This window comes from Ambystoma mexicanum, chromosome 8, assembly GCF_040938575.1.
Source record: "Ambystoma mexicanum isolate Mex_15411 chromosome 8, UKY_AmexF1_1, whole genome shotgun sequence".
In the NCBI taxonomy this organism is placed as follows: Eukaryota; Metazoa; Chordata; class Amphibia; order Caudata; family Ambystomatidae; genus Ambystoma; species Ambystoma mexicanum.
This window is the reverse complement of record NC_090929.1, coordinates 203,698,592-203,726,415: the sequence shown is the minus strand read 5'-3', so window position 1 is coordinate 203,726,415 and position 27,824 is coordinate 203,698,592. Positions and strand designations below refer to the sequence as shown.

General features: G+C 43.9%; 1 protein-coding gene across 2 annotated transcripts in view; it reads left to right on the top strand.

Moving 5' to 3' along the window:
- Nucleotides 1-27,824, top strand: part of COL5A1 (collagen type V alpha 1 chain) — a 635,679-nt gene that overhangs the window by 286,799 nt on the left and 321,056 nt on the right. For both annotated transcript variants that reach the window (XM_069609606.1, XM_069609605.1), the window contains exons 8-9: nt 3,027-3,215; nt 10,639-10,695. In XM_069609606.1, coding sequence (XP_069465707.1) covers nt 3,027-3,215; nt 10,639-10,695 — 246 coding nt within the window. The remainder of the gene's footprint in view (nt 1-3,026; nt 3,216-10,638; nt 10,696-27,824) is intronic.

The following is a 27,824-nucleotide window of genomic DNA, read 5'->3' as shown; positions in this document are numbered from 1 at the left end:
TGATGTCCTGAGGGCCTTTGACCTTGGGGTACAGCTGGTTGGCATATTGATGAATGCTATGTTGGGGTATTTTAGGAAGAATGCCAGAGATTCCAAATAGAGCTTAAAGATGATTGGGAAGAGGTGGACTCTTAGGGGAACCCACATGTGACTGGGAGTCTTTTGGATCACATTGTATGTCTTGGTGGCTACTGAACAGGTTGGAAGAAAAACAGTTTGCTGGAGAAGCCCAGTAGTTTCTGATGGTTGACAGTGTCAATGTTAGGGAGTTGTATTTACAAAAGGTAGCACTTTAGAAGACTCACACTTGGAACATAGGGCTTCAACACTTAGTATATACCTGAACCACACAGGTTTTGTTAGTAGCAATGGCTGAGCAGTTTAGGGGGGTGCAAGGGATGTAGGGAGGTACACCGAATTTAGAGTATACACATAGGCACCAAGAAACAATGGCACACTAACACTTAAATACAAACAATGGTTTATTTTATATATACATTAAGGCAAAGATAATTTTTCAATAAGTTAAGTACTATAACACTCAATAAGCACATAGAAGAACCAATACAATATTCACAATAAGTAAAACTCTTTTGTAATACTTTAATAATGGCAGTATGCAATTGAAAAGGTAAGTAAAATAATGTTGTGATAATTGGTTCAGGTAAGAATGAATGGAACACAACCAACATAAAGCAGGTAGATACTTTTTCAACACTTGTAATACTTTCCTCAGTGACTTAACACTTTAGAGGTCCTCCATCCCTGTCTAGTTAGGACTGTCTCAGAGTCAGATTTGAGGGCAGAATAGGCAAGACACAAGCTTCGAAAGTCAGTAGGTCCAGAGGAGACCTCTGTGACAAGTAAGTAAAGCTTTTCTGTTGTAAAAGAGGGTCAGAGACTTCGGAGAAGGCTCCCTGAAGGCACACAGGCGTTAGGCCTGGGCAAACGTGAATGGGTGAACTCCCAAACACACAAACCACCACTCCAGTAATACAGGCGCAGCAAAGCAACTATGGGTAAGTTCTACCAAGACTCTCAAAGTACCTTATGCATTAAGAAGAGGGTGCAGCACGATGACCACACGATGCAGCAGCAGCAGACCCAGTAACCAAATTCTTGGTCGGCAGATGAAAGAAGGGACACTGGAATGGATCTTGCTGCAGCAGTAGAGTGAAGAGGCACCAGGCAAATGATTCTTCATGGTCCTGTGATTTTGGCGCCCTTTTCAAAGCACCAGTGAAGAATGGTTACCGCCCGGTCGACTCGTCTCGCTTTCTCAGTCCAGCACTCTGGTGAGGCAACTTCAATGAGTGGAATCCTGCCTCTGGAGGTCTGGAAGGAATCCACCAATTTTTCAGGAGGATTGAATCTTCGGAAGGTGATGCACTTCACTATCACCACAAGTCCCAGTGTATTGGTGGTTTGCAGCCGGAGAAGGTCCCAGCTCGTGGTAGGATGGCTCGAAAATGCCGTCGTCTTGAGACTGATTGGTCCCACCAGTCTAACAGAGAGAATCGTCCTTTTTGGGGATCTCCTGATGCTTGGAAGGAGATGTCGGACAGCAGCAGCTACTCAGAAGGCATCGCTAGTCATCTGGAAATGTCTGCAGGTGTATTTCCTCTTCTTTCCCATCAATTTTTCAGTTCCAGTGGTCAACTTGCCGTCATCCTCAGGATCCATGTCTCTTATGCAAGAGCCCAGCCAATCAGCACCCATGCACCATTCAAACTGTGGGTGGTGGCTGTCCTTTTAGGACAGCCAGCCTCCCAGTTGGAACTGGTTCCAGGTATGGACAACAGAAGACAAAGAACAGCAGAGTTTTGGAGTCCTCCCCTGTTTCCTGTCCTCACAGACACACTGGTGTCTTGGCGGGCTTTCCCATGGAAACCTGCCGAAGACAAAAGTCAAGCAAAGGCCTCACCCACCCTGCACAGCAGAGGAAAGACCAAGAAAGGACAAGCCATCTTGAAATGACGAAAAAAGAACACTGTCACCATTTTGGGTCAATGGTGACCCTGCTGTGCATTACTGCGGCTTTGAGTCCAGCCTGGCCTGCATGTTAAACTTGCACACAAGTAGGTAGGATAAAACCACTGCCACCAGCCATTCAGATGAGCATGACACTGTAACCAAAACGTTACAGGAGCAGTGAGAAAGGGGTTACAGTCTATCCCCTCAGCACTCCACATAAGGTGGGATGTGCTGATCTCACAATAGAAAAGATAGGAAGGATACAAAAGATCCCCCTGCCCTTGGGAATATGTGTTCTCACAAGGAAAATAACAGAAAATAAGAAGAGAAGCCCAAGGGGCTCCCAGCAACACTGCACAGAAAGTGCTGGGTGCTGCAAAAGTCAATGACAGATGGCACAAAACTTGGAGGAAAGCATGACTCCAACCAAAGGTATAAAAAGAAATATAAAAGGATCCCAAATATAGGGTAAAAGAATGAGTGAGTGTGGAAAAAGGTTCCCACTCACTTTGGAGTACTGACACAAAATCCAGTAGTCCAGCAAAAAGTACTGCGGGACCCAAGGCTGAATGGGATTTCACATACCAATGGAAAATCTACCTAACAGTCAAATGCAGCTGATAGTTATCAAAGGCCACCCATGTCAATGAACTTCCTTCCTTCCTTCCTTCCTTCCTTCCTTCCTTCCTTCCTTCCTTCCTTCCTTCCTTCCTTCCTTCCTTCCTTCCTTCCTCCCTCCCTCCCTCCCTCCCTCCCTCCCTCCCTCCCTCCCTCCCTTCCTCCCTTCCTTCCTTCCTTCCTTCCTTCCTTCCTTCCTTCCTTCCTTCCTTCCTTCCTTCCTTCCTTCCTTCCTTCCTTCCTTCCTTCCTTCCTTCCTTCCTTCCTTCCTTCCTTCCTTCCTTCCTTCCTTCCTTCCTTCCTTCCTTCTTTCCTTCCTTCCTTCCTTCCTCTCCCCTATATAAATAACACATCATTATCATTGTTATTATAATCACTCTGTGATCAAGATAGTGTTTGTTGCTGTCAGTTACGCTGTGCATTCATTTTTCCAGAGAGTGGTGGTCGAGGGCTCTGAAAACCGCCTCACTGAAGTTGACAGTGATGGAGACTTTACCGAAGAGACCATTCAGGAGTATGATATCGACAAGGATATCTATGAGGACTATTTTGAAAGGCCCACCTCTACATCTGACATTGGCCTGGGGGGATTGCCGGCTAACCAGGAGACAGAATATGAAGGGGTAAGTCAAATGCGACTTTTCAAACGTTTATCTGCTCACTAGTATTTTGCTTTTCCATTACAATGCCCACCGTTGCTCGCTTGTTGTTGAAAGGCTTCCGTTATGTGATTTGTAGGACAATTTGTTGATATGTGTCACTGTTGTCATCAGCTTACAGATAAGTAATACCAGCCACTTTCACTTCCTGAAAACAGGCCAATACACGTAGCAAAAAATAAGGCATAAAATAACTCCCAACAGATCATTAGAAAACAACAGACAAATAGGAGCCTCCCCCCTACTTCCAACCAGGAGCTCCACTGATATGCTTATATCAGTGGTATTGGCAGAGGAGGGTCACAGGAACGACACTGGAACAAACTCTATTATTATTACCACTGTTATTCAATCTTTACCTGAGGTGTCTCTGCATAGTGCTCGATAGCATCAGAGCTTATTTCAGAAACAATGCAGATGACACCCAGTTGGTGATAGAACTTACCGGATGTTACGTCAGAGACTGCAAATGTAGCATCCCTATATAACATCATTGAAGCATGGATGGAGAAAAACTGGATGTGACTTAACGGGAACAAAACAAAGATGATGATGTTTGGTTCCCCCCAAACCCGAGCGAAGCTTAGTGAAGAGTATAAGATCATTACTATCAAAGGCTCCCCAATCACTGTGGTCGAGGAGGTGAAGACGCTGGGATTATACTTCGAAGCTTCAATGGGTGCAAAGGCACAGGTCACATACCTCACCAAAAACTGCCAATATTACCTCTGACTGCTCAAGTCCTTTAGACCATTCTTGAGTGAGGATAACAGTGCCACCATAGCTAGGGCCACAATTCTATCTAGGCTCGACTATGGCAACACACTCTTAATTGGCGCAAATAAAGGTTGCATAGCCAGGTGTCAAACCTTGCAAAACAGCACCCTCAGAATCATAAAGAAAAAAGACAGAAGAGACCACATAACACAGGATAGGAAAGCTCTGCACTGGCTGACAGTGGAAGACAGGATTCATTTTAAAACCATGACGTTGGTACACAGATGTATATCCGGAAAGGCACCGGTATACCTCAAGCAAAAGATCTCACCCTATGTACCTGGAAGGTATTTGCAATCAGAGGGCCAGGGTTTGATTAATTGTCCCCCATCAAAAAAGTGGGACTTTTCTGGTAAAAGCAGCCCAGAAGTGGAACAGCTTACCAGTACATCTCAGGCTAGAGACGAACTACATCATTTTCAGGAAAGCACTGAAAACTAATCTGTCTAGGTGAAATTTGCTACTAGATTACATCATTTAGGTAGGATCCCCGTACTATTCTATTTGTTAAGTCCGCGTCTACAGGTGAGTGTCTCGATGCCTGCGGGCTTTAGGCGCAATATAAATTCATAAATAAAAAAAAATATATATATTATTACTGTCTGATCTAAAGAGGAACTTCCAAGGTAAAAACACATCTTTAATGTGAATTAATTGCTAGGTGCCAAGAGAAAAAAGATATGTGTTTCAGAGTTAATATATACATTAAGATGCCTAAATAAATTCCATTGGAAAAGTGAACTTTATTTATTTCCGAAAAACTGTTTTGTTCTCAAAATAGGGAGTAAAGTACTCACTTCAAAATCTTATCCGAAGAGTTGGTTATTCATATTTGTAGGTCACAAAGAGAACTTTTTTTAATGCGCAAACTGGCACATCAATAATGGATCATTTAACAGTGAACAGAATGGTGTTCCATAACTGTGCTTTAAGAGAGATGACACAATTGAGGGCCCCTGAAGCATCATGCAAAATATGTATTTTGATCTGGCTTCAGAAGCCTAACAAGGGCTCTTCTTCTCAGATTAGCATTTGTTGCATGCCAGCATGACAAAATCACAGAGTCAGAAGTGTGTTACCTCCTATTGTGAGAGGATTGGACAGCATATATCTCGGTAGCAGGCACATTTACCCACTGAACTAGGCTACCAACATTCAAGCCTGTGTTGTGCAAGTTAAACAGAGATATGTGCAGCATGGACTCACACCTACTGCACACCTACTGCAGTAGCTTAGCAAAGTGGTGACCGTCTGCCTGTGAGGCTGGTGGGAGTGAAAAGCTCTGTGTGTGGCAATTGTTAGATCGATGATGGCCACTTGTATATCACACACTGCAGATTACATTATTTCTGGTAACTTGAGTAATTTAGCCTTTTAGATCACTGGAAAAGTGACAAGCAGAGGATATTTGACTGTGCAATTGTGATATAATAATGTGATATATGCAGGCTGCAGGACCCAGAGGGACCCTGCCGCACTCATAAACAACTGTCACTGATAGTACAGGTTTACAGATGAATATACAAAACAGTAGAACAATCAGAAACAATGGTTCACTAGGTATGTGAATGGAGCAGTTAGGTCAACATATGACTACTGAATCAGTGAGTTTTTCAGGACTTGCACAAGAGCAATACCTATGGGATCTAGCGAATGTTCTGCAATTTATTGTTCCATCAATGTCACAGAAAAAGTCATGGCCATTTCTGTGTTTTCACTTTTTCGGTCCAGGCAATTTTCAAGAACTAAAAAGATTTAGTTATTGTCTCTTGTAATTGGCCAGCAAAAAGTATCTTGTTTTTGTAAAAAGGAGGATTTGCCCATATTGAATTTATCAATCGTAATATTTACAATTGTGAAGGTGATGTGTGTCTGAAAGGCCAACTCAGTGAAGTTTAATATTAAAAAGAATCATGTGGTTAGATATTTTTGCTCTAGTGGCTCAAGGGATAACTAAGTGGAGGATTGATTTGATGTGAAGTATAGAGGATTTGCGAAGACTTTCCATAATTGTGTTGCTGTCAAATGAGAGTGAACTAATGTTGGCACCACCAATCCAATGTCTTCTTGGGGAAAGAAATGAAACACTTGATAGCATACCAAATAGGTGCATTGATTGCAGCTCCAGGATTTGGCATGAGGCGGCCAGATGTATAGTGATCCCATGTCGAGCCATCTTGTTCAGCCAGAATTGGGTGCAGTATGAGGAGTCATATTTGTGAAGGGAGGGAAAAGTCTTCTTCACATTGATTTTGATGGAAACCCTAACCGTCTTTATGAAGTTTGTGGTCTGATATCTAATCATAAGGTGAACAGTGTCAAGTAAAGTTGAATTTCATGTATGCATATGTCGCTTAGGTTTGCCTGCAGCCACCTTAGACTCTGCTGGTTTTATGTGCTGGATGACTAATGTTGGGCTACACGTTATACTTCTGTCAACAGTTATGGCAGTGGAAGTGCAAGTGACCGGAATAATTCTATCTTAAATCTGTTAGGTTGAAAATAAGTTAAGTTCTGGAAAGGGGTTTTAAAAAAAATGATGCTGTCCTTAGCATTGATTCTCTTTCAGTATTGTTGGAGGGTTCTGGTTGGGTGGTGCATTGCCAGGCTTGAGATCATCCTGTTCACACCTGCCAAGTGACCAATAGTGGATGAATGCTTGAAGGTCAGTTATAATTGCATCTGAGGGCTGACCGCTCAGATTAACTAATGGCTCTGAAGACATGTGCATGATTACAGGAGCAAGGGGTGTGATGCTTTTAATGGCTGTAGAAAAAACTGGTGAGGTAGACTTCAGTTGCAGAAAGGTATTCTAGACGTCAGTCTGAAACTAACTTGGGACTGGCCGCAGATCACCATGAATCCTATATAAAATATGCACAGTTGATATCAAACGGTGGAACCGTCTTACCAGTGGCAGGTCCCAGCTTTAACCAGGTTAAAGCTTGTTGATGTTTAGCATTCAAGAAGATGATTAGTTTCAGACACGTTTGATTCTTATGTTTCTCTTGATCCATCAGATGCAGGCAATCTAGCTTTGATAATTAATCTTACACTGTGTAATGGCACATTGGCCCATTTGTCCTCTTGTGTGCTGAACCTCAGCATCTGTATGCCAGAGTTAAATTGATAGAGGTGTTTGGGACAGTTTTGGGGTTGGGAGGGATCATTAGACATTTCTTTGCTTGGGTTATGTAATGTAAAGTGGTTTTACATAGCACACTTCTGCCAATAATGTTGGCCTCTCTGTTCATGGCTCTGTAAGAAAGGAGGGTATGGTGTGTTAGTTGGATAGCAAGAAGGCAGATGTAGAAACCGTTGGTGTTGATGGATGCAGCTTGGAAGAACCTGTCACCTGTGTGCTGGTCTGAAAATCTTCATGTTGTTTGTGGTTGGTACCGAATGGGCAGGTTAGCTATATGGGCAGTCCCCGCATTTTGTAGTGCAGAACTTGTCAGCATGGCTGTTGATAGAAGATGTATAGGGTCTGAATCTGTTAAGTTCACTAGACCTGGAGGTCGTTTGAAGGAGTGTGGGGGGTGTAAGGATGTAAGATTTTAGTAGTATGGAATTAGTTGAGGGAGGAGGAGGTTCGGGAGAGTGAATGTGTTGTCACTTCATGGCTCTTGCCTGTAGATTTCACTGAGATTAAGGTGTGGACCAGTGTCACGCAGGAGAGTAACCACAAATCAAATTGGTTTCACACAGATTGTAGTGGCAAGATTTTTGAAAATCGCTTGCCGTAAATTAGTTCAAGGTTTCCGGTGCACAGTTTATGGTTGGTTACTATTTTTTTCCATTTCTTTCAAAGTGGTTAGTAGTTCACTTCCAGGTGGAGAGGTTTTGGTAGGTTGTTCCACAGTTTCATGGCCATAACTAAAAAAGAGGATCTTCATTGCCGTTTCTTGTTGAAGTTGGGGATAGGTATTAATGCAGCATTGGTGGACCTAAGTGTTCTGGAAGAAGTGTAGTGTTGAAACTGACTTCTGAAGGAGGAAGGGCCCCATCCATGGTATGAATGATGGATGATACACAAGGTTTTAAAATTAACCCTTATTTTGATGGGTAGCCAGTGGAGAGTACAAAATACTGGTGCGATATGTTCAAATCGCTTCATTCTGAGAAGCTGTTTCTATGGTCTAGTTTGGATAGTATTATGGAAATTATGGCCATTGACCCACTGGGTGAATCTTAAGTAGGGGAAGATGCAGTGTAGCATAATCAGCTGGGAGAAACTGCTTCTGATGTTGGCTCTGACCTTTGGATCAAGAGTATACATTGCCTATTGTCATCCGAATAGTCCTTACTCTGGTTGACAGGTTTGCACAAGGGCCCATCTCATCAGACCACGCGATTGTGGTGGAGTTAGAACCTGTAGGATTAAAGAGTCCACCTGTGCAAGGCAGTTTTTAATATCTGGGACGTCTGGTGATGGGTGAATCATAAATTCGAAAATTATTTCTGTGTCATCAACGTAGTTGTTGCAAGGGATACCAGATTTATTGGTGATATCTAGTAGGGGTGTCATGTAGATGTTAAAAGGTAGAGGTGAGATTTTGGATCCTTGGGGTTCTAAGCACATAAGTGGGTGAGGCCGACAATTGTAGGGGCCCATAGGGGTTTCTGTTCTACCTGTGTGGAAGGAGGTGATCCAGTGTGGAGCTGTTTCTTTAATGCCAATATCGTCCAGTCTTTTTAGGAGGATCTTGTGACTGATGGTGTCAAAAGCAGCTGAGGTGACTAGCAGGATGAGCACACTCTCTGAGTTTTCATCCACATTCTTTTTAAGTCTATCCCAGTTGGAGCACAGAGCAGATTCTTTATTCCTAGAAGGTCTAAATCCATGCTGTGCCTCATTCAAGATTTTGTTTGTTAGGATGAAATCGCAGAGTTGATGATGTATGCATTTTTTTGGAAGTTTCCTGATGAAAGGGGAGCTTGAGATGGGGCTATAGCTGACTGGGTCATATGGGTCAGCTCTGGGCTTTTTAACCAAAGGTCTGATGTATGCAAATTTCAACTGTGCTGGGCCTCTTCCGGGGGTTATGGAGTCTTTGAGGAAGGATAGGAAGATGGGCGCCAAGTCAGAAGATCTCATGATTGATTTGCAAATATTGGAGGGACATGGATCCTCAGGAGATCCTGATGGGTTGCATGAGTCAATGGTAGCTTATAGGTCCTCTGTAGACAAAAATGGAAAGACAATAGAGAAGACATAGTGGGAGGTGTTGGTGGAATCTGGTTGATGGCGTGTGGGTGGCAGCACCCTTTATTGTCAAGGTGATCCTGGTTGTCGAGGATCTTTTGGTTGAAGTGTACAGCAAACTGGTCCCCTAACCCCCTTGTGTGGGGGTTAGGGAATGTGTTGCATTCTGTCGGGTTTTTGAACTCTCTGATGATTTTATACATTTCCCTTTCACTGTGATGTGGCAAATCATTGTGTTCTGTGCTTTGAGTACTTCAGCCCTGTAAAGGCTTAACTGTTGAAATGCAAATTTGCTAGTATGTAGATTCTCTCCAGTTTCCGATTTTCCTTTTTAAAGTAATTTAGTCTAGGGCTGGATCAGTTTGCTTGATTCTTTTTTGAGAGTATTTGAAAGCTTTCTTAGGGGCAATACAGTCCAACATGGAAATAATCCAATTGTGAATTTGGTGGACTTTTTAATCCATTGTGTTTGTGAATCTTTGTGGGGAAAATGTATGCTTCGTTTGTCCTAGTTAGAGTAAATAAATACCTGTTCCATTCTGACACAACAAATATTCCATTACAATTGGGCAACCCAAAATCTCATCATGCCTACCACGTCCAGAATCCGCCTTTCCTTGTCTTTTGCACAAATAATTATCTTTCTGACTCCCATTGTGTCATCCAGTGCTACAAATTATTTCTTTTCAACACATGTTCCAAACTTCAAATGACTAATTTGAGAAATGGGCTGTTATGTACACTGGGTGTTTTTTAAATTTTGTTTATCTTCCATAGTTTCAGAAGGAATACTTCTTGGCCTTGTTTCATTTTCCCCAGATTGATTAAAGAAAAAGAAAAAAAGATGTGTGTACAACCCCGTGTCAGGGTTGTGTTACCTCCCCTGCACCCAAATCTGTCAATTGAGTTATCATCTGAATTATTTTTCATGATCTATGCGAAAGAGTAGGTGTGCACTGCATTTGTTATTTCTGTACAAGATATTAAATCACCAATCTCTCTCACTGACCTTCCAAACGATTCTACTGGCAATATGAATTCTTCCACTATTTATCTTGCAAATCATAAAGACTTGGAAGTCGGACAAAGGCAGCTTGCAGATGTGGATATCTGATTGGCGATATATTTGTCTAAACTGTTTGGGCACCAGTCATTACCAATCACAGCCATTACAAAGCAAGCCTAAATTGGCTTACATGTAAAGCGCAGTATTCATTTGACATGAGAAGTCGAGAAAGAGCCAAATTCACATTGCAGCTACATGCCCAACATCAGATGAATCGCTCAGGCTGTATCTGCTCGTGACAGCTGGAGTAGAAAAAAATATTTGTCTTTTAGCAGCTGCTTGCTTGTAGAACTGTTATTTCTACTGAATGTCCTAAGATGTTTTTTCATTTTGTTTAGGTAAATGGTCCAAGAGGTGAAAAGGGACAGAAAGGCGAGCAGGCTATCATCGAACCGGTAAGACCCTAACATGGCAGAATGAGCCTATTTATTGTCAGATGACCACCACCATCTAATTCCTCTCTATAGCGGAATTGATTTGTAAGACTATCAAATCGCTAACAAGACAAATAATTGATGGCAAGATAGACACAGTGCTAGTTACAGTGCTACTGCCATAGGCCATTAACAAACATAGGAAATGGCTTGCACGTTTATCATTACAATGCTGTGTGTATGAGCTCTGAAGGTATAGAGAATCAGTTAGATACATTTTTATAGTAGTATGGTGGTAACTTTCATCTAGTGAATATGAAGGCTAATTCAATTCACACAGAAGTTATCACGAGTAACCATAGCTTACTCCTGGAAAGAAAAAGGTAAGTCAGGGGTAAGCCCCACTTTCTACCAACAACTTCGTTCTAAATCAAATAGTTTGTCTCCAAGAGTAGCCCTTAGGACGTCTTTGTGAGTCAGCCCCTATATGTTCTGCAGTATCTCTCATAACGAGGGTGCAAGTCACCCAGAAAAGCACGTTCAAGGCATGCATAAATGTGCAGGAAAGACAATAGGCGAAATAGGAGTTTTTCATTTCCACTGGGCTTCAGGAGGGAGAAGCAACACTAGCTTTCTCACTTGGCAGCATCCACCACACACCCTCAATCAGAAGGTGCAGAGGAGGATAAGAACTGGTACCAGGACTTTTCAGCTCCATCATTAGAGACTGCTCAAGAGGCAGAGTGGAGAGGCTGCGGGCAATCCCGTTAGCATTCTGGCAAGCTGTGGTTGTGCTCTGCTGCAGTCAAGGCAGGTTCATGAGCCAGAAGGCGGAAATCTTTCCATGTTCCCACTGATTGGATATTTAGCATAACCTCATTCATTGCTTGAAACTTGACAGCTTGCGAAGATTCTTCTTTAAAAGAAGTATAAACTGCTGCCAAATGAATTTAGATTCTATTAAACAATGTGTGGGGGTGGTGATAGGAATCCAAATATCTGCACTTAGTCCAAAATGCCTTGGCCTACTTAAAGTTTTCATCTCATTTTCTAATGGAGCTTGTAGTGCATGTGAGCTAACATCACACAACATTTCGTAATAGGTGCTTGCCTTTCAATAACAGATATAAACATGCACACACATGCCCATATACATTTACATACTCACACAATGTCACCAGACTAATCATGTGAATCTGTGGGACTCAAGGTAGCTCATCTTCAAACATCTCTAAATTGTAGATTCACACCTGTGCCAGGCATTTAGTGATAGATACAGTCACATTTATGGTGCCATTTGTCACTACCTGACTTGACACATAAGCCCTCTCAGACGAAGGCACATGCAGATGCAGTCCACAGATTCGTTTGCTATGGCTGACTAGTCTGTGTCTGATTGGTGGATCAGTGAACACCTCCCGAACATTTATATTCCAGCTCAATTCACAGGTGCACTGTAGAAACAGGCACATATTTACCCCTTTAGCTAATTAGCAGTCCCCCAGGTTCAAACACTATTGGAAAACCATTTGCTTCCCAAGCCTACTTCCACAACTCAATCACTCATGTGTGCAGACAGGCAGGTGTGCTAGCACTGTCTGCCTTTCGACATTGAGCAGAACTAGCCCAATGTTTTCCAGTGAAGGGAAAGCACTGCCCATCATATGTAGTATCACCTGGGCTTTGATGTCCTTAGAAAAGTGCCCCAGTAAAACAATGGGATATTCAGCACTGTTTCACATAGAAATCTCTTTAAAGAGGTTAGGTTAGCTTTGGCAAGATATCAACTCCTGCCATCAATGACATTCTGTCTCCAGGAGTAGGTCACGAGTAAGTGAGAGTTTCTACCAGAAACGTGGTGAATGGTTCCATGGTGCTTTCTGAACCTTGGTTTGTGGCTGCAAGAAAAGGTTGGATTTGATGATTAAAATTGTGTTAAAACTACTTTTCAATTGAACACGTAGGCAATATGAATTTCTGACCACAATGGAATACAATAAAAGAAGAAATGTTGTGTTATGTTGGATGAATGTATAGTATGAACTGTGTTCTCAGATTCGACTTTTCATTTCATAACACACACACCGAATAAGCCATCCACATATGGCAAGTGAACGTCCCCTCCTAACACACACAAAACCCCCCTCGCACATGGGCACCAGAGACCCCCATCTGGATACAGATACCTCAAGTGTCCAAATCACACACACAGGACCTGGGTTCTTCCAATCTCGGAGACAGCAAAGCTATCTCGAATGTTACCGCTATCCCCACTTATCAAAACCAGTCCACTTTTTTCATGATGATGTAGCGCCAAAAGACCATGCAAATGGCAGCAGAGCATGGTATAAAACCCAATAAAATAGCAACATATGGATTCCCTAAGGCCCTCTGGGCAAAGGGGAGAGCGGAAATGGCGGTGGACGGGAGAGAGGAAAGAAGGGATCTGGAGACGGAATCGGGCAGCATAATGTAATTCTGGCTTCTTTTATAGCACATCTTAATGGCCACATCAGAGTGATGAGGCGAAGGAAAGGGGAGAATGGTGTAGGGGGGGTTTGTTATGTACTGTATGAGGATTGTCTGTCGTGGTGTTAGGGCCATGGTAGCCTCCACAGCCATTTTCAAAGTGCTTTCACTCCAAAAATCGAGGCACAAGCAAGACTTGTAGGTATGCTTGTTTTGACTGAGACTCTCTCGCCTTGACATCCCACCCCCAATTTTAGCACCAGCGTTTCCTAACAAAACTTCAGAATAATAGCACTATCAAAATGGCCATTGTCACTTTTAGTGGGTCTTTCCAGCGAACAGAGACATCTCTCACATATGCTCTGTGATCACAGACGGGTTACATGTGATTTCATCGAATGACAAAACAACAAATGAAATATGAACAAATAAAAAACAACTAAAAACAAATAACAAATTTCTTTTTCGTTGTTTTTGGAGGGTTCCCCACCAAAGCCCACCTTTTTTTTAGTAACACTTTCTCCCCACCCACAAAACCACTATTCCCACTCCCGACACTATTTTTGGTTTTTTCTAAAATTCGTTATTTTTGTTTTCCTTGTTTTTGTTAGTTAAAAATGTATTCGTTGTTTTCTTTTCGATATAATCACTGCATGCCTCAGAGAGGTGCTCTATCTTTTGCAGATCTCAGAACAAAAGTGATTCTACCATTGGATTTTTCCTAAAAGCAAATCACGTGCTTGACAGTGTGCAGCCTGGGCCTGGAATAAGAATGAGTCGGCAGTGTGTCGTCTGCCTGGTGTAGTTGATATTGATTGTGCTGGCATTGGGCTGTTAACTTCAGATACCAGGATACAAATGCGAGTTTGGATTCACGGGTAACTTTCTGCAGGCCGCTCCTGGAGAACCTTCCCTATGCCCATTGATTCCCTTGACACTTCATAAACATTCGCCACCCTTCAGAGTGGAGAGGTTGTAGATCATGTCTCAAATCCTAACCATGGCATGAAGAGCAGGATACATATTTGATGACGGTGCAGATGCCTGTGATGGACCAGACCTCCCTGGCAGAGTCTCAACTCTTTCTCCCTCAGACCTCGTGAACGATGTTGGTTGTGTGGCATTGTGACGAGACTCACTGCCCCTTCTCACATTAATCGGGCGACCACAATCTCCTTGGACCCAGGGATACACTTCACCAGGATACTGTTGGGAATACTGTGGGCGGCACAGTGTGCTGAGTGCAATTAATGAGGATGAAATTGCGGGTTAGCAGAGACAGGGTGAAAGTACTAAAATGTAGGAGACCCCCAGGTTTAGGGTGCAAAGATGTCCCGGTTTTCCCGGGACTGTAACGGAATAAGGCCCTTTCCCTCCCCACCCCCGTCCCGAAAGTTATTTAAATTTAAAATACACGTCCCGGTTTTCGGAAAGGGAGGGATGGCTGCTGTTTAACCTTTTCCATCCAAATTCCTATTAGCACTTTGTCAGGCACCCCAGCGCAGGCTCCAACCTTTTTGTTCCTATCATACTGATTGCTCCACAGAGAATGGTTACCAATAAAGCATAGGAAAGACTGTTAACAACAATCAAAGCAAAAGCTCTTCAAAGCTTACCCTGCAATTTATTTATATGAGAAGTGCTGGAAAAATGTATTTTAATGCATGATTCCATGGGGAGGTGTGGGCCATGGGGGAGTGTATGGGGATGGAGGGGGCCGCAACGGAGTTGGAGACGAGTTTGAATGGGCTTGTGGGTCGGTGGGGGTGCTAGTCCCTCTTTAATGCTTTGGGCCTGTCCCGTTTTTTTTATTTTCAAAACTTGGTAGCCCTACCCAGGTTAAACTGGGAAACTGAAACCAGCAAGTACTACTCTCAGCTTTTAGCATTAGATGGTCAACACGTTCTAAATTCCTGTTAGTGAACTGCTCATATATTGAAAATGCATTTTCAGCCCTTTTTCTCTCTAATGCAAATCCTACTAACCCATTGAACGTCAATAGTTGCTTTATCAATCTCCCTGGATACCCTCAAAGTTTTCCTAATAAGAGTGAGAGTATAGAACACTGTTTGCTGAGCATATTTGGCAGTAGGACACATTATGGAGGCAGATGAGAGGAAGATAGAGGAAAACATTCCCCAATTCTAAATATTTGCCTCCTCCCGCGGTTATATCAGCATCCTCATTGCAGGAGGTCCCAGCTGCTTAACAGACCTCCACTCTCTCTGGGAGCCCCAGCACTGTCGTTTTCTCTATGGGTGGTAAGATAAATATGGCATCTCTGTTTAAAGCAAAGTGACAGTTGAAGCCAATGTGAACGCTGGGTTTTGTTTCACTCCCACTCATTTCTCTCTGGTAACGGATCAAAGCAGAATCTGTCCTTTATCTGCAATGAATGCGAAATATGCGTGTGCACACTGTGAGCTATGTGCAATGTAAAGTAACTTGCCTTTCATCTTTGGATGGATGAAGGAGCAAGAAAGTGTGGGGGCGAAGGAGAGAAGAGATTGGAACGAAGAAAGGAGTAAAGGATGGAGGAATGAGGGAAGGAAGGAAGGGAGGAGGAAAGGAAGGAGACAGAGGACGATGGAGGGAGGCAAGGACGGAAAGAGTGCAAATTGGAGTCAAATACAAATCATTCTGACGTCTCCGCAGGATATTTTATACTGAAATGGAAAGAGAAATATGTTCCCCCTATGAAAAAAAACTCATTTTATATCCTCACCACTTGGCATGCTTTAATACAGAGTATTTTTCCTTTCAGAGATGGTTTTAGAAAATCCATTCAGAGGATGGTCAAGGGATGGGGGGGGGTTGTGAACGTGTCTCAGTGAAGGGAGAGACCTTATTAGGAGCAGGAATCTCCTTTGAAAGTACCTAGCAAACGCTCCCCTTGAAGGGGGCAGTCTGTATAGGAAGAAAACCTACCACTTGAAGGGCGGACTGCATCAGAAAAAACCCTCCCCATTTAGAAGGAGACTCTGTAGCAGGATCCACTCTCCACTTTGATGGGAGAGGCTTTGTCTGAGAATAAACTGTTCCCATGAAAGTGGGTTCTGTATCAGACTAAAACCTCCCCTCTGATAGGGGAAACTTTGTAGCAGAATAAAATGTCTATTAAAAGGGAAAATTTGTTATCAGAATAAATTCCCCCCCCCCACTTGAAGTGGGAGACTTTGTTTCAGAATTAATCCTTCCCTTAACGGGGGAGATTCTGTATCAGAATAACACCTCTCCCTTGAAGCCCAAATTCTGTATCAGAATACTCTCTGGCACTCCTTCGGGTGTCAATAAACTCGGCATCTCAAAATGTAAGCTCTGTATCAGAATAAAATGTCCTACTGAATGCTGAGACTATAAGGATATATTTTATTTGTATCCTGCGTTGCAGTTTCAGAAAATCTTTCGACAACAGTGGGCACTTTGTGGCATCGTCATCGATGATGTCCCTCGACAGTTACCTTTCCTCCGTTCGGACGTGACGTCGATGATAGTATAAATAGCATGCACCGCACCCGTTACCTCAGTTTCATTTTTCTGCATGCACAGCACACTGAAAGAACAGTTCGATTTGCCTCAGTGATTCTCTTCGATTAACGTCGTAATTCTTCTTGTGACTCTTCACGATGTCTACCCCGAAAACAGGCTTTGAGAGATGTGCAGACTGTGACTCTAAGATGTCAATGCAATGTCGTCTTGCTATGTATTTTTTTATTGGAAGCTGATTCTTGTTACATGGCCTGCGGACTATGGTTCTCCAGCATGGGGTCTGGCATGGATTCACATGCTCATGAATATTCCATCGTCAGGCTGGAAATCCTTGGTAAAAGAAAAAACAGTTTCACTTTCACTTAAAAATTGTATTTCTCCTTTAAACCAATCACTGTCCTCTGGGACATACTGCCCCCGTATAATGGCAGTCCTCTCCCTAAACCCCTCCTTTGGGAGCCATCTTCAGATTTTCACTGCACGCTTCAGTGTTGGGAGTCCTCGACTTTACTCTCTGAGCTATTTGTATGTTTTTTCAACAGCAAAGTTCAATTTTTGTTTCAAATCAGCCGGTGTGCTCTTTTCTTCAACTGCCGACAGTGGGGATCCGTTGTCAGTGAATTTCCGCACCCCTCAAGGGCAGAGATCCATCAACGCTTCTACAAGGCCATCTTGGGCCTACTTCGCGCCCTCCGACCATGACAGAGAAAAAGAAGGCGGGAAGGTCCCTCTTCAAGCCCTGCACAAAATGCGGGCTGCGAAATGTGTTTCTGGAGGGCAAGCACCTGCAATACCTCTACTGCCTGAACCCGGACCAAAAGGAAGTAGAGTGCAAAATATGCCTCGGTTTCTCCAAGAAAACAACAAAGGACAGGCATTGTAGACTGGTGGCATGGCTTAACACGAACAAGGCCTCTGACCCATGCTCCGAGCAGGGTCATGCCTCGTCCACGACCGGCCGGTCCGAGGAGCGATCTTCTAAGTGCTTTGAGGGCGTCTCATCCGTAGGGTCCCAAGATAAGCCTGAGAGCCGCAAGTCCGAGTCAATCAGGTTTGCTGCGGAAGCGGTTCTAAAGTGGATAGGGTACGATCAGCTTCACCTTCTGCCTCAATTGCCAGAATAACTTCAAGCTCCTCTTCAAAGAGGAAGTCATCTACCCCAGCTAAACTATGGGAGAAATCTGAGAAGCCACGGAGAGAGGAGAAGAAAGCCACACAGCCCAAGCAGGCTCAACCGGCACAGGCATGGATTACACATGTTTATTAAATTGATAGCAGAGGAAACATACAAAAGGTGCAGATTATGATAACCTGGCTCTCCTGCAGCCTTGGACACTGCCTCTTCAATTAAATGCCACAATATCAGAGGGGTCTATAATACGATTTGAGAGATGTTCCATTAGGAAATCTCTTGCAAGGGTCCAATATGGGTTGGGAAATGTCAGCTGTATCTTGCACTGCCTGACATGTAACTGACTTGTTCACTGCCCTATCTTCCGAGAAGAGTCAGCCCACGTGTTGGGATGTCTTCCGATTGCTAAACATCTTACCCTCAAACAAATGGTGGCAACCCAGAATAGCTTTTTGACTATGTCCAATACAGAGCTTTCACACCTATCCCTCTATACCTCCTTTGGTAGACTGGCCCAGAGGGCAACATGAGTGATGTTGCAACATGAGGTTTCTCTGGGGTCCAGTCACTCTGCCTGACATAGATACCTCTGCATGACTGGTTTTTACCACCTGTTGTGAATTTGTCAAGTTTATCCAAGCATTAACCATAAGAACAAACCATACTTACCTCCCACTTATACTCATCGCTCCTCCTGTCCATTACACACACATATGCCCGTAAGTCAGGGAAGCTATCAAACAATGTTTCATTCCCTTCAGTTGTGTAATTTGCACACGTTTGTCTCTTAGTTGTTACATTGCATTCAGTTGAGAAGACTAAATGTTTGGCTGGAGCCGAATAACAAGAAACTATTCTGCTGAATAGCTTTTTTAAAGCCAGAATTCAGCCAAATAGTAACTATGACGTTTGGTGCACTCCTGGGATAGATTATTAAGGTTATTTAGGTCATAGAAAGAAGGGATACAGAGGCTTAAAGACAAGGGGTGTAGCTTGGGGAGGGAAAGGCGAATCCATTCTTGACTATTTTATTAGTGAATCCTCAGCTGTACTCCTCATGAAGCTATATTCTTGGTAGTTTCACACAGTTTAGCCCTCCTAACTGTACTGTTGAGTGTCTGGGTATGCGTCACTGATTCACTCCTTTGCCACCTTCTGCTGTATGTCAGGAAACCAAGTGTGTACCCTATCAATTGCCCCGCAGATAACGCAAGGGCAGCATGTCATTAAGCAACTCCTCCCACATTTTTCACGCCTTTTTCTATGCTGATCCCCTAGAAGACCCCCAAATTCGGCAAGTCATTAAGCAACACTGCCCACATTTATCCACTGGTTTCTATGCCAGTGTTAACTGCATTCAGATGGCAATAATGAATGATTTTTTTAGTTTCTCTCCAGGTTTTGTTACTTCTGATTATAGTCACTCTCTGTGATTTTGAATGCATTTACGTAGGATATAAGCAGAAGAAAATGCTTATCAGCTAAACAAAGAACTGTTTTCTGTGGGCCGGTTGCATAAACACCTATGTTCCCAGTTGTTATGATAAAATAGTGCCTATCATCCTGGAATAGCCATTTTGGTGGGCCAAGCACCAAAGTAAAAAGGTTGTTGCAAGGGTGGAGAAGAGTTTGCAGGCCAATGTAAAGATTTCAAAGGGTCCTGGTTCCTGGTGAAGGACTGTTGAAGGTTTTCATTGGGACAGATAAGGGAATAGTCCCTCACATCTCAAGATATGCCCAATAACATCAACACAGACCTCACATTTGCATTCTCATGCATTCAATGCAGCTAAAAATGTAATTGAAAGTCCTGCCAGGATTCTTCCTCGAGCCAGACTTCACAACATGATGACAGATCTACTAGATCAGGACTGGCAAGACAGCATTAGCTCAGGTCTTTCAAGTGTATTTTATAGAGCAAACGCGCAGTTCAATAAGAATGTATATGGCACTGGGTGCACAGACAGCTTGGCATATTGAAGAATTGGAGAAAATTCCAGCAAGCGTGTCCCACAAAAGATTTCATAGTTCAGCGAGAGTCAGTCAAATTCAAGGGTGACATGCAGGTAACGCCTAACATGTGATTGGCTCATGACCCATGTAACCCTTTCACTGCAGGAACGTTTTAACCGGGTCAGTCTGTGACCTAAAGGGAAACTTCCAGTTAACCTATTGGCCAATCCATCTCTGCCATGATTAACACATGGGGCTGGGACTGGGTAATGGGAAGTGTGTGGGTTTTAAAGTTTTTTTTGAGAAATTCAGCTGATGGAGCAAGACGGTTGCAGAAAGAGGATTCTAAATCAGGTTTTCAGGAGAACCTGGAAACTGATATTTTAATAACAAGGAAAGTATGAACACCAGCCACTGTCACTTCAGTAGCCTGGAAAATAAGAACGCTAGAGACTGTTACTGGAACCGTCAGGGCAACAGCAAGGCCGGAGACTGCTCCAACAGTTTTTAGAAAAACAGACCAATAAACGACTATATGACTATGATAGTCAAGAAAACTGTAATGCTAGAGGCCAATTGTACCAATCCAGCCCACCTCACCACTCAGGACACTTTAACTGCATTTTACTGCAACCCTTCTATGGGGGGCAGCTATCCATCCTCTGTTCTGCCATCCCTATCCCTCCATAGCCATTAGACCATATTTCCTGTTTTGCCCAGGCTGTCCTTCTTTGTGCAGCAAATTTGCCACGGTATTATAAGGTAAAAAGTCCCACAGTGTAATGGCAGTGGTGGGATGGCTGAACCATTTGTACATTATTCATGAAAAATGCAGTTTACGAATGCTATGATATGATATGGCCTTTGTAACACGCCTATACACAAGTGTTTCAAGGCACGAAGAGGCAAGGAAGGGGGAACAGAGGGAGGACAGAGACAACGATCTTACTAGGCCAAGTGACATTGAGATTGCGCAAGTGCAGGGTGGGGGAGGGAAAAGTGCCAGGGGAAAGGGGAGGGGGCAGTGCTGTACATGGGATCAAAACAATAACAAGAGGTGCGGCCAGCAGGCCGCAGGTGGGAGGTGCAAGGGTAAGTGCAGACAGCAGGTGTCCAAAAGTGCAGGTAGGGGGACTGTACGGTTACAGATACAGACCCAAGTGTAAGGGTTGCCGGGAGGCAGTGCGGGTATGCAACTGGGCAGGCAGGGACCTGTGCCCGAAATCAGAGGGTAGCCAGGTGACCACTGCAGTATCAGACAGGAAATCAGCAGGGGAGAGGAAGAGAGAAGGCAGAAGCAAAGAGGAAGGTCTTGAGGTGCTTCCGGAACCGGAGATGGTTCTCGTCAAGTTTCAGAGAGGCAGGGAGGCTGTACGGGAGGGAGGCCCCAGCCGAAGAAAGAGATCTAGCACCAGCTTGTTGCTATAAGAAGCGACTGACCCTGATGGAGTTGGAGGAGCGAAGAGCTCAAGTAGGAAGGTATTTATGAAGCGAGAGTTGGAGGTATTGAGGACCCAGGCCCCAATGCAGAGATTTCAGTGCTGGAGAGATACAATCCCTGGGCATGAGGCCAAGGACAAGTCTCACAGTCCTGTTCTGGATAAGTTGCAGAGGGCGGAGAGTAGAGGCTGGCACATTTAGAAAGAGGTTGTTGCAGTAGTCCAGCCTAGAGAGAACCAGAGCTCTGGAGACAGTGAGCTTCTGGGGGAAGGAGAGGAAAGGAAGAATATCTCTGAGGAGGTGCAGTTGGTAGTTTGACTTCTTAGAGACGTCAGAGACGTGAGGAGAAAAGGAGAGTGTGGAGTCGAAGATGACCATGAGGTTCTTAGCCTCCCAAGTGGGAGCAGAAAGAGGGCCCTTTTTCAAACACATTTTCATAATGCCTTTGCCCACTATATGCCAGTACTCTACAAATGTAAAACACATTTTTATACTGATTGTAAAAAAAAGCCATGCAACAGTAACAAAACATGCCATTGCTAACTACACAATTTCTCCCCCATATAAGACCCCCATCATGTTATATTTGACCACTTTCACCAGTAAACAAATGTCATGCCACAGTAAGAAAATATTGCCTTGCAGGCTGCACAAATGCCCCCTACACCCCATGAAAGAACTTATAATGTTGCTTTTGACCTTAGTACCAGTAAAATCAAATGCCATGCCACAGTAAGGAAACATGACCTCTTCTGCCCCGTGTAAGAAATCTTATCATGTGGCATTGCCCTTAATGTGAGTACACAATTCCATGCCACAGTAGGGCGCACCGAGCTCCATTGTAGTACCCTGCCCCCACCCTAACTGCTCTTTCACATAATAACACTCAGGTTGCCTTTGCTTTGCCCAGAAATGGCAGTAAACTTGGCATGCCCTTGACAAAAGAATTGTTCATGCTTCAATGCCCCTCCCCAGGACCTAACCTCACACATGCAGACACACACACTCCCACACACAGATACCTTCGCTCTCACACAGGTGCACTCACACAAAGACACTCACACAGACACTCACATACACAGATACACACACACACAGATTCACAAACACGGGTGCATGCAGACACACAGATATACACAGACACCCAGACACAGACATACACATACACACACTCACATATTCATACACAAACGAGCACTCAGAACCTTCACACTGCTTTTTCATTTACACCCACGTGCATTTACACCATTCACACATCATTCATTCCCATGTGTGCACTTACAGACATCCTCTTGCATACAAACATGCATACACACACTTACACACACCATCGCACCCTCGCATGCAGGCATTCCTACATTCATACATACATGCATGGAATCCTTGCACACATGCATACACACAAACACCTACTCCTGCTTCGTAGGACTCCGGCTCCTGTACTCCCCCCAGATGGGAACCAGTAAGCAATGACAGCTTTATGTTTCCTGACATGCGCAGAGCATGGGGAGCCATAGAGTGACCCCTGCTGCTCAGCTGTGACAGTGACATATGTAAATGCTTGCTGAGTGGGCATTTGCAGATTTTGGGTCGGCCTTACCTTCTCAGGCCCTACCGTCTCTGGGCATCCCTCTTCGAAAGAGGGATTAATCTTCAAGCTCCCATGACACATAGATAGTAGCGGTCCATCAGGTAGCATGGCCAGTGTGCAGGGAGTGGGTCAAGACAAGACTGAACAGCTGCCTTGTGTGCCACCAGCAAACTGTACAAACAGCTCAACCTTTCTATTAGCTTTGTGTTGGTACAGATTAGAAGTCCCTTTAAAAGAGCCATTTTGCGGTAATCTGTTGCTGACATGGATGCTGAGACAATTTTCTGGAAGCAAAGCAAGGGAGCCCTGATGGTATTTTCGAATCTTTCGTTTTTAAAAAGAATCTATTTCTACAAATCTAAAATACAATCCTAAAGTTGAATTAATGGTTAACGTCTTAAAAAACTTAAAATATGATGAGGACAAATGAATGCATACATTAATAAAAGACGTGGCTATAATCAGTGCAGTTAGCCATTTTCATTTTTGAGAAGTAAGGAAATATACTTTGAACAGGAGGAGGTGTCGATAACACGGCAATTTCTATTCCCACCAGGTGTAATACATGTCCTGTATGAACTTGCTGGATTTAAGGAAATGCAAAGTGGGTAATTGTCTCTCCGTAGGAGAGATTTTCTTGCATCATGCGCTCAGCAGCCTCAGAGAAATCCCCCCTCTTCCAGTTCATTTGAGGACAGATACCTGGGTGTGGTACCAAAGACAGAGTATGTTTTAAAGCAGGGGTGTTCAAACGTTTTGATCCCAACCCCCCTTAAAAAATATGTCGGGTTCGAGCCTACCCTCGCCCAAGATGTTTGAAGTCCAAATGTAATTAAGTTCCCAAAATGTATTGTGCACTCGTATGTAATGATGCCCTACATTGAGCTGGGCGTGCCAAACACGTTATACATGCCTTAAAGATTGTGTTGCTTTGCATTGCTAGGCACGTTCATGATGCCTGTGATATGATAGCAATATATTATTTGTACAGCACTCACGATGCCTGAGCACACAATATTAGCCAGAACGGTCACTTTCATTGGCTGTTCCTACCCTTCCAAGGTTCACCAACCTAGAGGCCTCATTTGGGGCCAGCTTCAAAATATTGCAGGCCTTGTTTGAGGGATGCCTGCCTCTGCTGCTCACTCCCCAGCATCAAATACTGCAGGCCATGTTTGGACCTGCCTGCCCCTGTAACTTCCTGTTCAGCTCCAGAAAATGGCACACATAAACACATCCATAACAACCCATTCGGCAAAGTCACATGCAGAGACCTGGCCTTGCAGCTAGTAACCCCAAATGCCATGCTGCAAAAGACTCACCACATCATAGGTGGCTCCGTGTTCTTGGATCGCACCAGCAAAAGCAAAAAGAGACAAAGGGCTCTGCTGGATTCGCCCCCACCCACACCGTCATGTACCGCACCCTGCAGTTAGAGCACGACATCCCAGTTTGAAGTCCTCTGCTGTAGATTTCAGATGAATGTCGGATGAGTTAGGGCCTATTTCTAAATGATGTCTGGGAAAGCCTGCTTGCATATGTCAATAGCAAAAATGCTTTGATTGGTGTAGTTGTAGGTTTTCCAGGGCAAAAGGGCAGTGAACAAAATGCATTTGCGTTCTTTGCAGCACAAACAGTTTAATTTGGTGTAGTTTTGTACTTAACTGATAGCATCGTTTATTACGAGAATTGAGAAGAATTCATGGGAAAGTATTGTTTTTCCACACTTTACAAACCTTTTACCATCTCCCTTGGTGATATAAAGGTCTTCTAGCTCTCATAATGCTAACTGTTCTGTTTCCCTGCAAAGTTGCTGGAGTGACAACCTACTAAGATTCGTTTAGTTTAATTGGCTTTGTCCCCATCCAGTCAGCAATCTCTGATCCCACTAGTCTGAGCTGACTCGCAAACCATCTAAGTCTGGGTGAAGCATACACAGACATGAGTCTCTGGGCAACTTACACTCGTTCAGTCTGAGGAGCATTGACACTGAAACCCTTCTTGGCTGAGAGGCTTTGACCCCCTCAGATTATCGGGGCTTTGACCTTGTTATTTTCATAATTTTATGGATGCTCACATTCTCCTATTCTGAGGACCTCTAACTTTGTGAACCTCCAATTTGAGAAGGTGCTTATTCTGAAACCGTTGACATGTGAGGTGTCCAGACTCTGCAGCCTTATTAATCTGTGGCTTTAACACTATGTTCCTACTAGCCTGGGGCACATTTTAGACAGTTGGGTTCTCATTCAGACATCTTCGTAGTCTGGGATGCTTTGACTTTGTGTTGGGCCTCTCCTTGTCTGAGAGATGCTGCTGCTGAGACCATGCTAGCATGATGCACTCAAAGCTACTCTTATTGTAAGAACCTCTGACACTGAAGCATTTTCAATCTGAATGCTTCTGTTTCTGATGCCCTCTTGGTCTGAGTGGCATTAAATCTGAGACCTTCGGTGTATGTGATGGGTTCTGACTCAAAGAGACTCCCTTTGTGTAAGCGGTACTGAATTTGAGCGCCACCTAGCCACAATGCTCTGATTCTCTCCATTCTGTAGACTGTGGGCCTCATTGCACGGTAGGCGGTAAGGGTTAACGGTCACCGGTAATGGTACCGGTGACCGTTAACCCTTACCGCCTTAGTACGAGGTCCCTTAGCGGGTTGGAGAATTTAACGCCTGCTTTTTGCAGGTGTTAAAAAACAACCCGCTATGGGACCTTGGTGCTAATTACGGCACCGCAAATTTGCGGTGCCGTAATTAGCACCTTCCCCATTCCCATTATGCCCTATGGGGCAAAAATGGGAATGGGGAAGGGCAATGGGGGAAGGGGGAATTACCGCCCCACCAACCTTGGAATAGGGCGGTAATTCCCCTTTCCACCAAGGCGGTGCCGGTATTTTACCAGCATGGACCAAGGTGCTATTAGCACCTTGGTCCACCGCCTACCGTGTAATGATGCCCTGTGTGTTGGTGACCCTCCTTGTTAATTGGGCTCCAGCACAAACAGCCTTTCAGAGGCAATAAGACTCTGAGAATCTCATCAACAGAGAGGCTTTGACTCTGAGTCCCCTGTCTTGATGATTATCATTATTTATTTATTATAATGTGCCACACACCCTTAGACCTCAGCCCGCAACAAATAATAAGGCAAACAGATAAAACATAAGAAAAGGAGAGTCCATTATACCATGCATCAATATTATAAAAACAGAAAAATCGACAAGTAGCTTCAGATCTCATGAAACTCGAGACAAGTCATTACAGATGGACAGATAGGATGGCAGGCTACTTGAACCATAACCCAGCAATGTACAATCCCTGTCAGCCTGAGTACACCACAATCTATCTTGACCCTTTTGAATGACTTTAAGGTCCGACATTCTTACAACTGATGTAACCATATCAACACCTTATTCCTCAGGGCATCTATAGGTTCATGGCCCACTACTGTCTCTACATTGGTGATGAAGACGTTTCTATGATCCATAACAGTCTTTTTCATGAAGTCATCAGCAATTGGAGTCATAAGGGTTTACTAATACGGAAATTCCTAGGTAAGCAGAATTTAGGGCTAGAAATGACCTGTTGAACAGATGGGGGGTTGGATAACCTCTCGTTCTTCAGTCTGCAACGCTGGCAAAGGTGGTAGAGCTTGCTTTTCAACGATGATAGTAATGGCAATGGCCTGAGCTTGATGGATCGGTGAGAGCGTTTGCTGTTTCACTGGTTGTTTATCCACTAGCACTTTAATATGCTCCTGCTCAATGGTTGTCTGCCAAAGGTTATCCCTGGTGTCAGTAGCAGTAATGCCTTTCCCAGCCCCTAGGTATTGGTTTTTCGGTAGGGGGTGCCAGGCAACTTGGGTTGCATTGACTTATTTGAGAGTTCTGATTTTCATAGGCTAGGGAAATCTGAGCATTCCTGTCTACAGTCTGCTCCCATTGGCAAAGCTTGTCCTCTTTGGCTGCCTGGAACTGCACTGCAACTTTGTCAATTATATCAGGCCAGAGACAGAAATCTTTAAAATATTTACGTGCATCCAGTTCTCCAATTAGCTGTGCTTGTATTGGCAGCCATTGTGTGGGACTACTTGGGTAGAACTGGCACTTTTGTTTAGCAGATAATTCAGTAGAAACTTGCACCAGGGATTCCAAGGCAACTATCTCCGTTTTACCCAATGTAAATTGGTCAGGATCTGGTTCGTATGTAGACATGTCTTCAGCAGGCAACACTGGCATCGTGTTATCAGTCCCTTGAATATAATATTCAGTAAGAAACTTCTTAAGGGGGCACCCTTTTTCTTCAATTGAGGGAGAGCCTAGTGAGAAGACCCGAGAGCAACCAAGATCTTCCTCATCTGCAGTGAGATATAATCTCTTATCCTGCAGTCTTTGCTTCCTTCGGGCACTTAATGCCATAACTTACATCAAACGCCCATTCTTGTGCAAAGGGGTCGTACATATATTATCAGATGGAGTGAGGGATTTACTGGGTTTGCAGGTTTTAGCTCTAGCTTTGGACATCTCAGGGCATGAAAAAAGAGATACAGAGCAATTAAAAGCTCAAAACAAATCCAAAACAGGAGACAAACCACTTTAATAGGACTGATGATTCAGGTAAAGACTACAAAAAAAAAACGTCCTCATGGTCACAGTGCCCAGACCCGCACAACTGGTTAATGTGCTATAGTCCCCAAAATCTCACCGGAAACAATGGCCGCCTAAGCAGGCAGGCAGACCTGCAGTGCCAGGACGACCCGGAGACAGAGTGTGCATTCGACGCAGCGGTTCTTTTTACTCCAGGTAACGCTAGCCGGTTCACTGTAAACACACGATTCACTTAAAAAGGTACCTCAGAAGGCACAATAGCACCTCGATTCCAAATCCTCAGGCCCACAGGGAAGGTAACCCCAAACACGAGAAGCTGTCAGAGACACTCAGCCGGTAATAATACTGGCTAGGTCCTGATATGCCCAGGATGGTGAACGTATATTGCGGGAAAAAAGTGTTGTCATAGGGAAAAAAACACAACAACAGGTGTGTACAAGTATGCAAGGGGTGTGCTCCATTCACTCTTGTAT